The 14,750-nt window shown below is 34.0% G+C and overlaps 2 protein-coding genes across 2 annotated transcripts; one reads left to right on the forward strand and one right to left on the reverse strand.

The window, feature by feature from the left end:
• Positions 1 to 698: 698 nt before the first annotated feature.
• Positions 699 to 3,697, reverse strand: LOC101213954 (adenylyl-sulfate kinase 3). The gene is made up of 8 exons (XM_031883666.1): positions 3,561 to 3,697; positions 3,003 to 3,296; positions 2,389 to 2,529; positions 1,949 to 2,098; positions 1,744 to 1,862; positions 1,567 to 1,651; positions 1,299 to 1,345; positions 699 to 1,095 (listed from the first exon to the last, which is right to left on the reverse strand). Exons 2-8 carry the CDS (start codon positions 3,259 to 3,261, stop codon positions 1,006 to 1,008), a joined length of 891 nt encoding a protein of 296 aa, XP_031739526.1. The 5' UTR covers positions 3,262 to 3,296; positions 3,561 to 3,697; the 3' UTR covers positions 699 to 1,005.
• A 4,204-nt stretch (positions 3,698 to 7,901) lies between these two features.
• Positions 7,902 to 14,040, forward strand: LOC101213709 (hypothetical protein). The gene is made up of 4 exons (XM_004152231.3): positions 7,902 to 8,134; positions 11,164 to 11,437; positions 12,459 to 12,519; positions 13,194 to 14,040. Exons 1-4 carry the CDS (start codon positions 8,067 to 8,069, stop codon positions 13,796 to 13,798), a joined length of 1,008 nt encoding a protein of 335 aa, XP_004152279.1. The 5' UTR covers positions 7,902 to 8,066; the 3' UTR covers positions 13,799 to 14,040.
• The last annotated feature ends 710 nt before the right edge of the window (positions 14,041 to 14,750 follow it).

Raw genomic sequence — 14,750 nt, forward strand, 5'->3', positions numbered from 1 at the left:
AGTGTATTGATACTACAGGGACTCGAGCCATTTGATGCGTGTGGTGAGGGATTATAACTCTTATGGATCTCTGATTAGCGTTGGTTCTAAGAAATATATCCAGAAGTGATCTATTAGGTCATTAGAAGATCAAGTTATTATCAAAGCCTAACTTTTTCTTTGCTAGTGATATCCTAATTAGGGTTGAATTTGATGGTAGGGAGATGATCAATGTTACTACCAATTGTCTCTATGACCTTATTGAAGTAAAGGAGTCTATCTACTTTTCATAAAAGATAGTTCATATGTAAAAGTGATAATTATAAACTCAATTTTCAAAAGTTACTTAAAATAATTTACTTATTTGTTCTTGTTTGGCACTTGTCAATGCATATAACGTTCATTCAATAGAAAATTAGAAAACCTTCTTCTTTTATGTATTGCTCTACACATACTCTCACTAAATTTTTCCTTTACACATAGATATCACCCACCTACTCATCTCCACTAGTTTCTTTTATATGTACATTTATGCCTCCACTCTCTAATTGGTATCTCTACTCACACTCACTAATAAATTCTCTCACTTTCATCGAGCTCTTTTTTTGTTGAAACAAGGTAGATTTCCATTTATATAAGAACATGACAATTTCCATTGTTATTAAACCATACTCATTTCATCGAAACAAGGTAGATTTTATGCACTCCTTACCTATAAATACACTAGAAAAAGAGTGATTGTGATTGACTTCTTGATTTCCACAAAAATATTTGATATACTTTTTTGTATAAAACATTCAAACCTATATTACATTACAGAGATCAAAAGGGGGAAAAAAGCAAAAGAAAATTATGTATCCTCACAAACCTTCAATCCTATCTGTATGCAGAACAAGAAGTGACCAAAGACGAAGCAAATTAGATGTGACAGACAAATAAGCCTAGACAAAGCTTTTAGTTAAGTGGATTTTCTCTAAAACCAAAACTTAGGTTGTTAAAAGCCCCCTTTTCTCGTAAAGCTTTGAGCTAAGCCTGGAGGAAGCCTTTCTGCTCTAGGTAACTCAGTACTTTCTCTGCCATCTCAGATGGTGAACCTCCAGTGTGTTTCAAGACTATCTGAAACCCAAAAAGTTCAAAAGGGTCTCCCAATCAGATTCAATACACAATGTCTCATTCATAAAACAACCAGTTATTTTCGTAAGAGTTCTTCTCGGTATTTAACTAACTATCAGCATATGTTGCAAAAAGATTTACACTCTGTAGTATAAGCATTAATCTTTTAAAGAGATGTTATCATTTCCTTCAGGATTTGGAATTACCTCACAATTAAATGGTACTTCGTACGGATCATCGATACCGGTAAAGCCTGCAAAAAAGTGATATTGCTTAGTTGATAAATGAAAATTAATAATTCTGAGCATAATTAACTTAATTTTATTTGATTATGTCTTTTAGTTGAAATTTAGGTTGTGAAAATAAGGGGCCAAAATAAGGTTAAAAGTAATACTCAAATCACACTACAAAACAAGTGAGAATTAATAAGATCATCAAGTAAATCTAAGGAAAATGATAACAAGTTGCAGTGACCTTTGATCTTCCCTGCCCGTGCAAGCTTATATAGTCCTTTGGCATCTCTTGCTTCACAAACTTCAAGAGGAACATCCATGAACACCTATATATTTTTAGCAAATTTTTGTAATATATATTTCAGATGCAAGGTAAGAAACCAGCTCAAAATCTATAGTACGCAAAATGAAGAGATACCTCAATAAAGTATCCATTAGGCAAAATGTCACGACAGGCATCTCGTTCCCTTCGATATGGGGATATCAAACTAGCAATGCAAATAACTCCAGCGTCTGCAAACAGTTTTGCAACCTCACCTAATTTATGGAAGAGGTATACTAATTAGCAATCCTTAACAGAACAGCAAAGAGAGTTATTATAAATGATAATGAACCAAACTTACCAACCCTCCTTATATTCTCAGCACGATCTTCTGCTTTAAAACCAAGGTCACGATTCAAGCCATGCCTCACATTGTCCCCATCAAGGATATAAGCTAACTTCCCCATTTTGTATAAGCTTTGACTCAAGGCACAGGCCACAGTGCTCTTCCCTGCAAATTAGCTAAGCATACTTAAAAAAATTGGGCCAGTCTATAAAGTCCCAAACCCAACTTAAATATTTCAGGCCAAATTCTTTTATATCCTTTTCACGAAATCTTTTAAAAGAATGACCTCAAAAATCAAAATCAAATGTTCCATTGTTGGGTTTGGTCTACAATCCAAACTGTAGGTTTCATTTGAGGACAATCTAAACTATGGGTTCTCTAAACCATGATTATTACATAATAAGTCAAAAACCATTAAGCTGTAAAAGCAAAAGACAAAAGGTTCAATGACAAACCTGAGCCACTGAGACCTGTGAACCATATCACGCATCCTTTCTGTTTGAGAAGGCTCTGTTTTTCATTCTTTCCAACTGAACATTCATGCCACTTGATATTAGTAGAATTTCCTACCGTGGATAACACTCCATGATTTTTTCCTGATTGAAAAGCATCTTAGTAATCTGAACAGCTTAAACTACAGAAGATAAACTCATACCATGATGAAGAAAAATTGGATATCACATTATAAATTTATGCCAACATGGCAAAAATTCAAACATTGTGCAATAAAATCAGCATTCCAACAAATCAAAGCGTTCAACATCACATTGTAAATGTGTAGAAAAATACTGAAAATGTCAATGAAAATATAACTAATATCTACATAAATACTAACAATAAGGTTCTTGCTTTTCCAATTATCTTATTTCCACTATCTAATGAATCAAACAAGACGATCAAAACACCAGAAATTTCAATGAGATGATTCAAAGAGAAGTTCCCATATCTCACTATACATTAAAAAATTCAAGAACTAAAAATAACAGATATTCCGATTCAACCAAAATTAAAGTCCCCGAATCAAGATTCAAGATTATATCATCAAGAAACATCAAAATTGAAGCAATACCCGAGTTCCCAGCACGTCCATTGCCCAAGGCAGTATCAAAGTCAGTCTCACATTCACTCTTACCCAAACCATCGACCTTCCCATTAGCAATCACCACCCTCGAACCCTTCTTCTCAACTTCATCCCGCAAAACCACCGACGATCTGAAGCTAATCCTGTCGGGAAACCTAGCGAACCCAATCGCCGACGTCGGAGATGATTGGTGGTGAAGCAACGGCGGTATAGAACCCGGCAACGAAATTCCTCCAATCGAAACCATATCTCACACACATCTCAAAAGGAAAACACCATTTACTGAAAAATAAATAGAAAAAACTAAAAAAGAAATGGAGAGATGAAATCAAGAGGAAATGAGATGCCATAATTGGTCGAATGGCGGAGAGCCTCTCACGTTCTTGTCCGCCATAATAATTAATGACCGGTGGAAAACAAAAAAAAAAAAAGAGAGAAAAAAAAATAAGAAGAAGAAGAAAAACAAGAATCACGAGCCCTTTTCGCGATGAGTCCTTGTTTAGAACCTTTCACTTAGATTCTTCTTCTTCCCTGAAATTTATGTACCGTAGAAGAAGAATGCGGAGCCGGAGCCGAAGCCTGCGGAACAGCGAGCCGTCCGGAGAAGAAGAAGAAGAAGTGAAAAACGACTCCGTTTAAAGTCCGACGAAAGCCAACGCATTAAAATGGGTGCGAGTTGTCTAGACACGACGTGAAGTTTTAAAATTATTAAATAATTAAAATCGTATAATATAATCTAAATAAAAACTTTATGATTATTTAGGAATATACCAACTTCATGTTTAATTGAAGAGTACAAAAACAGAAAAAAAAAAACGATAATAAAGTCCATGTCCCTTACATTTTTTAAGGTAGAAATAGTAAATTTACAATTAGATTAGAATCATATTATCCTTTGATTATTATCTTATTAGGTCATATTTATTAAATTTACTATTTTTTCTAAATTTTTTTGACACCAAGTTTCTATTTAATTTGAAGTTTAAGGTATGGGAGAGTTCTATATTATGGTAAAAATTCTATTTTGGTACGTGTTAGTTTGTCTATCATTTTTATACTTATTGTTATAATAAAATAAACCTATTTTAGTTGTGGTTATTTTAAATTTTGTGGATGTTGTGGTGTATATAATTTTTAAGCTATTGTTTTAGTTTAAATTCTACTCATCTATTTTTATTTTAATTTGGACCACTTGTTAGGGGTACGAATACACTTTTTTTTTATAGATATGTTCGAATATAAGAGTAGGACTTTATTTTTTTAAATTGAATCAGATGCTAACAAAATTTTAAAAAAAAAATCGTTCATAACACATTTTTTTAACATATTACAAATGTGACAAGTAATTAGAGATGTTAAAGAGCTATCAAAGGCTATCAGAGAACTATTCGATTTTAAATTTGCTATTTTTACAATTTAGAAAATTTAGTGACATTAACTCTGTTATCATAGATTTTTTTGCTATTTTTGCAAAACTCATTTACTTTTATACTTAAATAAAAATATTTAGATCTTGTGTAATAATTCAACCTTTTCTTCTTCTTATGTTCTATTTAAATCTTCAAGAAAAGAATTATCATTCACTATCTTAAATGAAAATAAAACTAGGAAAACTTTTATATGTAGCAAAATGAATCCATCAAATAAAAGAAAACATAAACATATTAAGAGAAAATGGGAAAAGGGAAGAGAAAAATAAAGGGAAGGAATATAAGAAATGAGAAAAAGGAAAATGGAAAAAAAAAAGTTATTTTAGTTAAAAAATTAAAATAAAATTGGGATTTTTTTAAAATAGCAAAATAAATTAAAATATTTACAATAAAATTTTAGATTATTGTCTATACATGTCATTGATATAAGTATATCAGTGACTATCAATGTCTATTATTGATAAATCTGAAAAAAAAGTATATGTTGTAAATATTTTATCAAATTTGTTGTTTTTTTTACAATTCTCCACGATGTCGAGAAAATGAAGTGGTATAATGGTATTCAGTGTAGTTTTTTTTTAAAAAAACTAACTTAGATAATATGAATTTTTTAAACGAACCATGTGCATCGTTTTAAAAATTTTAAAAATATGATTTAACGTTCGCTTTGGAATAATGCATGTTATATCAACTTTTTTCTAACAACTACTTTTACAAATTTATGGTTGTGAACTTGTGACGTCCCTAATTAGTGTAATATAAGAGCTTAACATGCACAAATAAAAAAGTAAGTTATGAAGCGTTTATGATTTTTTATGACATCTTGTATGAAGTTGTAAGATAGGTAGAGTTTATCATGAAACCAAAAGCAAAGTTTACGAGTATAATAAACGACTAATAATTTTAAAAGCACTTTTATCCATCAAAGTATATGATTGAGAGTTGGATGAAAGATGGAATTCCCCAACCTATGAAACAACACCTTCCCCAATTTGCATTTCCATGTTTCCTCACTAAATTCAATACCTTCAAAACTCCCGCCATTAATGGAGTTATTCACAATCACAATTCCCCGAATCCCCCATAAAAATTCCCCAATTCACAGAACCCTAACTAAAATCCACGCCTCATCCTCATCCAAATCCCCTAATTCACAATTACCACTTCCATCAAAATTCGGGCGGCAAAATGAAAACAACATTCCGACGATGGCAGAGATTGTGGCAGCGGGGGAGGCCCAGAATCTGAGCCTCCGTCTGCAAACATTGGGGCCGTTTTTCCGAATAACAGCGAAAAGCTTGGGAACGGAGAGAGAGATCGGGAAGGCGGAAGGTTTGGTGAGAGTGTGGTTGGGAGGGAAGATTCTTCATCTTGATTCGATTCGATTGAACAGAGAAAGCTTGGGAATGGAGAAATCCATCTTTGGGCTTGGATTGTTCATCGGTGCTGTTGCGATTCGGTATGGGTATGATTGTGGTTGCAAAACGGCGGAGTTATTGGCCATTAATGACTCCGATCTTTACCATTCCAAGGTTTTTTTTCTTCTTATCTCTTTCATTTTACTTTTTACATCTTTCTGGATAGAATTTGATTGAAGAAGGCCATGCACAGTAATTAACACACACACCACCACATGGTCAAACGGCAAAAAATTGCATACAGTCCACTCAAGATAAACTCTAATTGATTTTATAATAAGTTCATGTGTGTGTTAACAACTTGTCTTTCATGATTGTGTAACAATTGAAGTGGTAAAGCCTTAACTCTCGAAGATAACAATTGGGTGATAGATAGCCTGATAGGATGTCAGTTACTCTTTCTATTTTTTCTAGTAGTTCAACAATTACATACGGGGATGGCAAACAATAATCCTTACCATTCTAGTTACAAATTAAGCAATTTTTTTAGGCGAGTTAAGGAGAAATGTGTGAAAGTTATTTTAAAATAAAAACAAAACAAAGGTAATGACATTGAAGATTGGACGCAGCTGGTTAGATTCTACACAAGGATTGGGTTCAAGAGTATGTATGAAGTGAGTGGTTCAAAGTTAAAAGACATTGGAGACATGCTGGTGTGGGGAGGGATTGGGACTAGAATGGATGCTCCCATTGACTCCCTTCTACTTAAATGGTGCACAAGGTTTAAACCTCACTAGTTCCTTTTTTTCCTTTTCTTTTGTTAATTTATAAGTAAGATGTATGATTTGTATGCATAGTTCACACTTAGGTTAAAGATGATAATGTTAATGTGTTAGTTGACCTTTTCGATTTTACTCGTTTATGAAACGATTTTGTTATTATTGATCTTATTTTAAGAGACATTCTTAAAATAATCGATACAATTGGTTTTTACATGTTTGATGTGGTAAACTATGCCGCATATATCTTCCAACTTTTACACGTTACTATCTTGTTAATTTTTATATTTTTTAATGAAAAAAATATTTCAAAGGGTTTTTGTTTTCAAAAAAAGAAGTTGCGTGAGTAGAGTAACGATAACAATATAACTTGAATGTAACTCCAACGAGTGGAGATGATGGATCCCTAAAAATGGAATGGGGGGAGTTGGATCGAAAATACATCTCTTCCCACGGTAATAACAAGGGTGAGGTGTGCACCTTGACCCCGCCTCACCCCTAACTAATCAAGGAGGAACTTCTTTTATTGAAGAACCAATAATACTTAAAAAAAGATAGACCTAATTACTAAGGTAATCTAGAGGTTAAGCTGAACTTTTAATCTAAATTTAGGATGTGTTTGGATTTAATTTTCAAGTGATTTAATTAAAAGATAAGTTATTTTGTAAAGAAATTCATGGCTTTGTTTTGACAACTATCTAAAATAGAATTTGAAAAAATCGGTTTATAAAATATTGTGATTTAGAATAAACATTTTAAACCAATTTTTGAAAAAAAAGAATTTTATATTTTCACTAAATCTTAAATTTAGTTTCTAAAACTAAATTTTATTGAAATCAATTAAATATATATTTTCACAATTTATTAACAAAAAATGGTAGTGTACGAATCAACCGTTCATTTTGAGATTGATGCAAAGTAAAACTAATAAACGTGCATTAACCAAAATATTTCATTTTTCTTCGTAAAAACTTATATTTTTAGTCCTATGTCTTCTAAAATTGTGAGTTTTAAAATTATACATTTATAATTCTCATTTGGTCCAAAGTTTTAAAAATGTTTATTATTAATCTAATTTTTAAGAAAATGGGTTTAAAACAATTTTATTTTAAATTAGAAGAATAATTGGTAAAAATCTATCTCTAAACTTATTTCTTTTAAATTTTAAATATCATATAATTATTTTTAGAAAAAGCCAACTAAATCATTTTTTAGAAACATGAGATTAAAAAATATTTTTTTCATCAAAATATTTGAAAACTAAGAAGATAATTTTTAAAGAGATTTTTTTTTTTTTAATAAGAAACAATTTATTTAATTACAAAAAAAAAAGAGAGGAAAAAAGGGAGTGGAGAAGCTGCCAAGCAATAGCCAAATTGAGGATTACGGTAATGATATCACTTCTTCCCCTTCCCGCGAGACGAAGCCCTAACTTCCCTCTCTTTCCTTTTTCATTCTCACAATTACCTCAACGGCGCAAACCAAATGTCACGTCGTGAAGCTCGGGAATCCGATTCCAAGCGCCACCGTTCCCGATTCGATAGAGAACCCAGGTACCCTCTTCTCTTTTTCTCTGATTGCATACCCTTGTCTCTAAGTTTGCTGACTTATTACCACTTTGTTCATTTTAAATGGATTGTTATTGCGTTACCACTGCTGGAGTTTTGCTCCTGTATAATTTGTTGATGATGTTTGTTTTGATGTCATCGTAATCGGGATGGTTGAGCAGTGTTCATTAAGTGAACATTGTTTGAAAAGTAAAGTCGTTCAATTTGACTGTCTGTTTGTTATATAGTTGGTTGGTGTGGTATATGTTTAAATGGGTCTCGAGAAATTAGCAATTTTATGAAGCTTTTGGTTTGGGAGGACGAATAGTGAATTGCTAATTCCTTCTTTCAGCTCTTGGTTCACTGTTTTCTCACTATTGTATGAGAGTTTCTTTTTAGATATTTGTAAATTTTAGCTATAAAGAGTATCCGTTCGTTGGTTCTTTTTGTATGTCAGGACGATAGTTCATCTAGCGAGAATGAATCAACTCCTATTTATTCGGTCGCTTGTAGTGTTGAAGATGAATCTAAGCCACTATGGAAATATGTCACCAAGGATCACAAGTTGAGTGATGGGGGTGTAAATTTCTCTTGGCAATGTAAGTTCTGTCATGCATTAATGAAAAGTTCTTATACAAGAGTTAGGGCTTACTTCTTAAAGATAAGCGGTCAAGGAGTGAGAATGTGCCCCTAAAGTCACTCTTAAAGATGTTGCTGATATGCAAAGATTGGAAGATGAAGTGAATGCACAATTTGAAAGAAAAATTGCTACAATTGCTTCTTTACCACCTTCAACTGCATGATTTGGTGGCATGAGTAGTTCTCCTTCTACAAGGGTCGTGGCAAAGAAAAGGAAGGATAGTACAAGTGTACATGAAAGATCATTTGACAAGGCATTTCATGACCAATTAGATTGACTTATTGCTAGAATGTTTTACTCTTCTGGTTTGCCTCTTCATTTTGCAAAGAATCCACATTATATAACTTCCTTCACCTATGCTGCAAATAATATGTTTTTGGAATATGTGCCTCCTTAGTTATGATCTGTTGAGGTCAAGTCTTCTACAAAGTAAAAAGGAAAATATTGGGAGATCATTGCAATCTGTAGAAAACACATGGCGTGAGAAAGGTGTGAGTATTATAAGTGCTGGATGGAGTGAAGAGAGACCTTCCATTAATTTTATGGCTATCACGAAAGGTTGAAAAGGTGAAGATAACAATATTTAGACATGAAAGAAAGCATCATGAAAAATCATCCTCTTTCTATAATGTGGTACACAAAATTCTTGTGGATCGTCGGAACAAAAGACCAATACCCCACCTTATTGTTTAGCTTATTCCTTGAATCTAGGTACTTTTTAGTATGTCATATGTTTTTATTCTTATTCTAAGTGTATTATAGGAGTTGACATATACTCAACTTATATTTAGGTACTATAGCCGCCAAGAATGGCTTGTTCCATATAGAGATTTGGAAGTAAATAGTGGGGGAATGAAATGTCTCGAGATATTTTAGCACTGAGGTGGATCATGTGAAAATGCTTACCGAACTTGCTAATTTTTGTATAAGTTCTGGAGATCTTTTTTATGCTGATTCCTTACGCAATAGGTATCATATGGATCCTGAACGTTGGTGGGTTCTCTATGGTGGGCAGGGACCAATCATTCAATCATTAGCTTTAAAGCTTCTTGTGCAACCTGCCGTGATAGCCATAAAATTACCGGAGAACAATATGGATATGACAGTGACTATCAGGCATAATGAGATGACACCACAACGTGCAAAAGATTTGGTGTTTGTGCATAGTAAGCTTCATTATTTGTCTAGAAGAAATCCTTGTTATTTGAAAGGAGAGACCAAGTTATGGGATATTGCAGGAGATTCATTTGATTCTTTTGAGGATGTTGGCATCCTTGAAGTAGCTAACTTGTCATTGGATGAACTGGATTTGGAGGCTATGGTTTTCACTGATGTAAGTGAAGTTGTCTGGGGTGGTAAAGATAAAGCTGTTTTAGAAGATTGAGATGGGAGCTTGGACTTTACGTGGAAAACTGATTTTCGTTCTAAATTATTTGCTTTTTACTATTTAGTGTGTACAACAAACTTTGTTGGACATCTACTATTGTCAACTAACTTGACCCTTTTTGTTTCAGTTAAACACATTTTGTTTTTATGCAGTTTGAGATATTGAATATATCACAATGTACACATTTTATTTAAAAATGTGTCCTAGTGCATCCATGTTCTTTTTTTTTTCTTTTCTAATTAACTTGTCATTGTTTCATATTTTATCTCATGCCGTGTGTACGCTGTTGTCTGGGTCCATGCTTCCTAAGTTGTAAGTTCTTAAGTGTAAATGTAGACTTTAATTTCTACTTGGGTGGTCACCGATGAAAGCTCCTAATGGACATGCGATTGACTGCTCTTACATGTAAAAAGCAGTTGATTGTTGATGGATGTATGATTGAAAACTGTACTTTGGCCAATAATTTCGAATGCTCATTTCTTTTGTAGTATCTGTTTTTTATTGTATGACCATCCAGAGAAGGGGATCAGTGCATTTTGAGAAATAGGTTGCCTGCATGGATATTTTTTTAGCTCCAAGTTTTGAAGAACATGTATTTTGATTGCTGCTAAAGAAATGGCTGGACAATCGCTTTTGCAATGCTCGGTCTCATAGTTGCTCATGTTTATTCGTTATAGTTTCAAATTACTTCTGGTTATTGATGGCTACTCAGTAACATATGATTGTTATCAGCCCTGCATTATGCTAGTTCAATTTAGTTCCGAAATGGCCTAAACAAATATTATCGGCCCTGCACTATGCTACACTTTCCTACTTAGTCAAAAGCAAGGGCTGTCAAGAGCATTACATTACCTTAATTGAATATTGTGACGATAAGATGACTCCATTCTTTATCTTCTAATTGAATCAAAATAATATTTAAGATAAAATAAGTAATCTATGCATTTATTATGTGGTGTTTAATCATGGAACTCTAATATGGCATAATATGTGACTTATTGTTACTAGTCCCAAGAGGTCAAAGAGGGACAGGAAAACATTAGAGGAGAAGTTATCTAGAAACTCTAGTTCTCATGTTGAAGATAATAAAGAACGGGATCAGAAACATGAGCTACGTCTTGTGGGGCAAGACATGATACCCCATGAGTCTTCATTAGCACTTGAGTCCAAACCAGAAGGTGGAGCTGGCATAGGAGCAAACAGGAACAGTGATGGGAGGGATGGAGGGACTAAACATTCAGTGAATCCCACTGAAGTGCCACGATCAAGATCTTATTTTCAGGTTTTTTCTACATTGAGGAATTCTTCCAATTAATCTTGCTATTTTCTTTCTTATTTTGTTTTTGGAAACTAATATGAATTTAGTTTGGGTTGTCCTTGTCCACTATTTATCCAAAATTCATGGCTTGATCTCAAGAATATTGGCAGAATCTTAAAGTCATTATTGATATGCTTTTTCATTCTTTAATCTGTCATCTCAATCCTAACTTAGTATCAGTTTTTTTTTTTTACTTTTACTGTGTTTGATAAAAAATAAGGCTGGGAGCTTCAAATGTTTTGTAGTTTTATGTTCTAGCTGTAATTGCAATATTCACAGCTTTTCATATGAACCATCGAGTCCCTGCAAGATATGGGCATAAAAATTCTCTGACTGGGTCTACCTGGAGCTAGTGTTCTATCCTTGCAGATATAAATGAATCTGTAAGGGGATTTCCTTTGAATTTCACTAAATTTATAGTCTACTTAATATTTCATTTAGCGATATAGGATACAATACTAGGTATGGACTTTAGTCAATGTATTCTTGAAATGAAATGAGGGATTTTTTTTCTTTGAAGAGATTGTTAAAGTAGGCATCTCAGCCAGAGCATTTTCTTTCATGATAAAATGACTTAATATTGTTTAAGGCATGCAATTTCAGGTGGGTCGCCTCAGTGAGGTGCAAGGTAAGGTGCTCCAGCCACACACTCACTTTTTAAAAGTATGTTGTGACATGGTTTTATGGCTTATAAAGGACATGTTTGTTGGGTCAAACATATATTTTTATTTTCTTTGAGATCTTAATTTAGATAGCTGTGGAATTTCATCATCAATATTGGTAAATTAAATTGCTCAGCTCAGTAATAATTCTCTCCACTTCTCTGCATTTCTTGCTCCTCCCTTCTCCTTTTTCCATTACTTGTTGCAATTGAGATTACCCAACATTTTGCTGGGCTGATGTAATTGGAATCTTGTTCAGCCCTGCCTTCGAGTGCATCCGTGTATATAACTTCTTAGGCTTGCCTGTGCATGTCTTATAACAGCACGATGAACGCAGTAATGCCGGGCAAGTTGGTCGAAGCTTTGGTCGGAGTGCAACTAGTGGTGGGTTTCATTACTTCCTTTTAAGCCATAATTCCAACTTTTTTTTTGAGTTCTCTTATTTTTTCTCTTGTGCAACGCCGTGAGTATAGATAGCAGGTGCATAAAGGAAATGTTGTTTAGTCTACTCTTTGTAACATTACTAATCATAGCTATTATGCATGTATTATTAAAGTTATTATTATTATTATTATTTTGACTTTCATAAATATTATTCTAAATATTTGGAGCAACTAGTCGATATTATATTTTTGTTGCTTAATGGGACCAAATCTACTTTTGAATATTTTCTAATTAGTGTTCTACCTATGGCTATGTATTGGTGTAAATGGCTTCCTCTCCTTAATAATTACAGTATTGCGACTGTTTTGCAACTTCATTTTGGGATCTCCGATGTATCTCCATCCTCTTTCATATTATCAATAAACTATCTTTCTGAAAGAAAAAGAAACTATTGTTTCTGTAGTAAATGCATGTGCCTGTTTGTTACCTAACATTCATGGATCATTGGTAATGAAGGCATTGACATATCAACATGTCAACATACATTCTTCCAGAGGTCATGTTCTTATTTAGGAACAGTCTTGCATGAGAAAATTTAGAGTATCTCTTCAACCTTTCCATTCTTGATTCTCTAACGATTTTGTATCTGGTTTTGCCTTATTTTCCCCCCTTAGAGCGTGGTTGGTGGAAGGATTCAAAGGATCCAGATAAGGATAGTGATAGAGCATCTGGGAAGTCATTAACTTATAAGTCACAGCAAAGAGATGAGAAACCACAAGCTGCGAGGGAGGATAGGCACCATGATGGGTCCTCGAAACTGGAGGTTGATGCACTCACTCCTGCTCGGAAAAGGCCTGCATTTAGGGAGAAGAAGATTACAGTAGACAATGAAGATGGTGAGAAAGTGGCAATGGTACCAGAGAGTAAGAAATCAAATGATCTGCACCAGATTCAGGAGGGAAGGGAACGAAGAGAAGAAAGAGGCCGTGACCCCCGATATTCTGAAAAACTTAATAATAAGCATTCCAATGGAGATATGGCTTCCAAAAGGGATGAAATGAAGAGAGTCGGCTATCCAGTGAGAGAAAGATATGGCAATGGAAGTGGTGGTGGAAATTACAGGGGAAGAGACAGATTTGGTGGGAGGCAAGGATATCGAACCAGTGGTACCCGTGTAGAGAAATGGAAGCATGACCTGTTTCACGAGGCTAACCGGAGTCCAACCCCAAAGAATGAAGAGGATCAAATTGCCAAGGTTGAAGCTCTTCTTTCTTCGTAGATTGGAATTAGGCAATGATGCCATCTGATTTTATTGAGTCTTCAGTGAATACGCATTTGACAAAAATATTCTCCAGCCTAGTGCATTTGAAATGACGTAGCTTTTGTTATGTTTTTCCATGACATCATCTCCTTTTTGTTCTCTTGCTTCTTGTTTGGTACATTTCAATGTAATTGAATTGCCGTATTCTACAACCCAAATCAGTAATTTTATTAGAGCTTCAGTTGTCGATTTTGAGTTCACTGTTATTTCATGTGCAAGGCTTATTTCCATCAGGCAGTTGGAAAACTACCTTGGAAAGATATTATTAGGCTTGAAGAACACAATTATACATCTTTTGACAGTTCACATTAATGCGTTCCAGTGATGATAATTTGTGGCTATTGCATTTGGGAAGGTTCAAACAATCAAATATTGTAGTGGCTGATAGAGTTGGGATGAAAGAAAATTTTCCTTTTCTTATTCTTTTTGAAAAGTACAAACTCAAAAAAAGAGGTTCACCATAGGATCACACACATAAAGGGATCCCAAACTTGGCTTATACCGTTTTACTATTATTTTTTTCATTCAAACTTCCGCTCCTATCATTTATTTCATTATCATATATTATATTAACATTCAGAGAATCCCACACATTTGATTGCGACGGCACACAGGAGGACAGTCTGCATCATTCCCAGCATGGCTGTCCAAAAATCAGGCATATTGCTCCAACCCCAAGTTCTCCATCTTTTAACATTTTTCTTGGGACAAATACCATGTTTGAATCAACTCAGTTGCCCTCGTTCGAACTGAAGCCATCACTTCACGAATGAAGATGGAGGTGGCCATGAACAGCACACAGACTGCCATTGCTAACACAATGAGCTTCTTCCTCATCATCTCCATTATCACTTCTTTTAGTTGGTTTTGCACTTATTTTTTCTTCGTAGTTCGTTCTTGTAGGACTGCA

Source organism: Cucumis sativus, chromosome 4, assembly GCF_000004075.3.
Source record: "Cucumis sativus cultivar 9930 chromosome 4, Cucumber_9930_V3, whole genome shotgun sequence".
Taxonomy (NCBI): Eukaryota; Viridiplantae; Streptophyta; class Magnoliopsida; order Cucurbitales; family Cucurbitaceae; genus Cucumis; species Cucumis sativus.

Bases quoted from the DNA above. Each gene is read 5' to 3' on its own strand.
- LOC101213954 (XM_031883666.1), bottom strand. From the start codon at position 3,261: ATGGTTTCGATTGGAGGAATTTCGTTGCCGGGTTCTATACCGCCGTTG. The intron at 2,099-2,388 runs GTTTGTCATTGA...GCTAATTTGCAG, and splicing joins CACAGGTCTCAGTGGCTCAG to GGAAGAGCACTGTGGCCTGT. The intron at 1,652-1,743 runs GTATCTCTTCAT...AAAAATATATAG, and splicing joins CTAATGGATACTTTATTGAG to GTGTTCATGGATGTTCCTCT.
- LOC101213709 (XM_004152231.3), top strand. From the start codon at position 8,067: ATGTCACGTCGTGAAGCTCGGGAATCCGATTCCAAGCGCCACCGTTCC. The intron at 11,438-12,458 runs GTTTTTTCTACA...GTCTTATAACAG, and splicing joins GATCAAGATCTTATTTTCAG to CACGATGAACGCAGTAATGC. The intron at 12,520-13,193 runs GTGGGTTTCATT...TTCCCCCCTTAG, and splicing joins TGGTCGGAGTGCAACTAGTG to AGCGTGGTTGGTGGAAGGAT.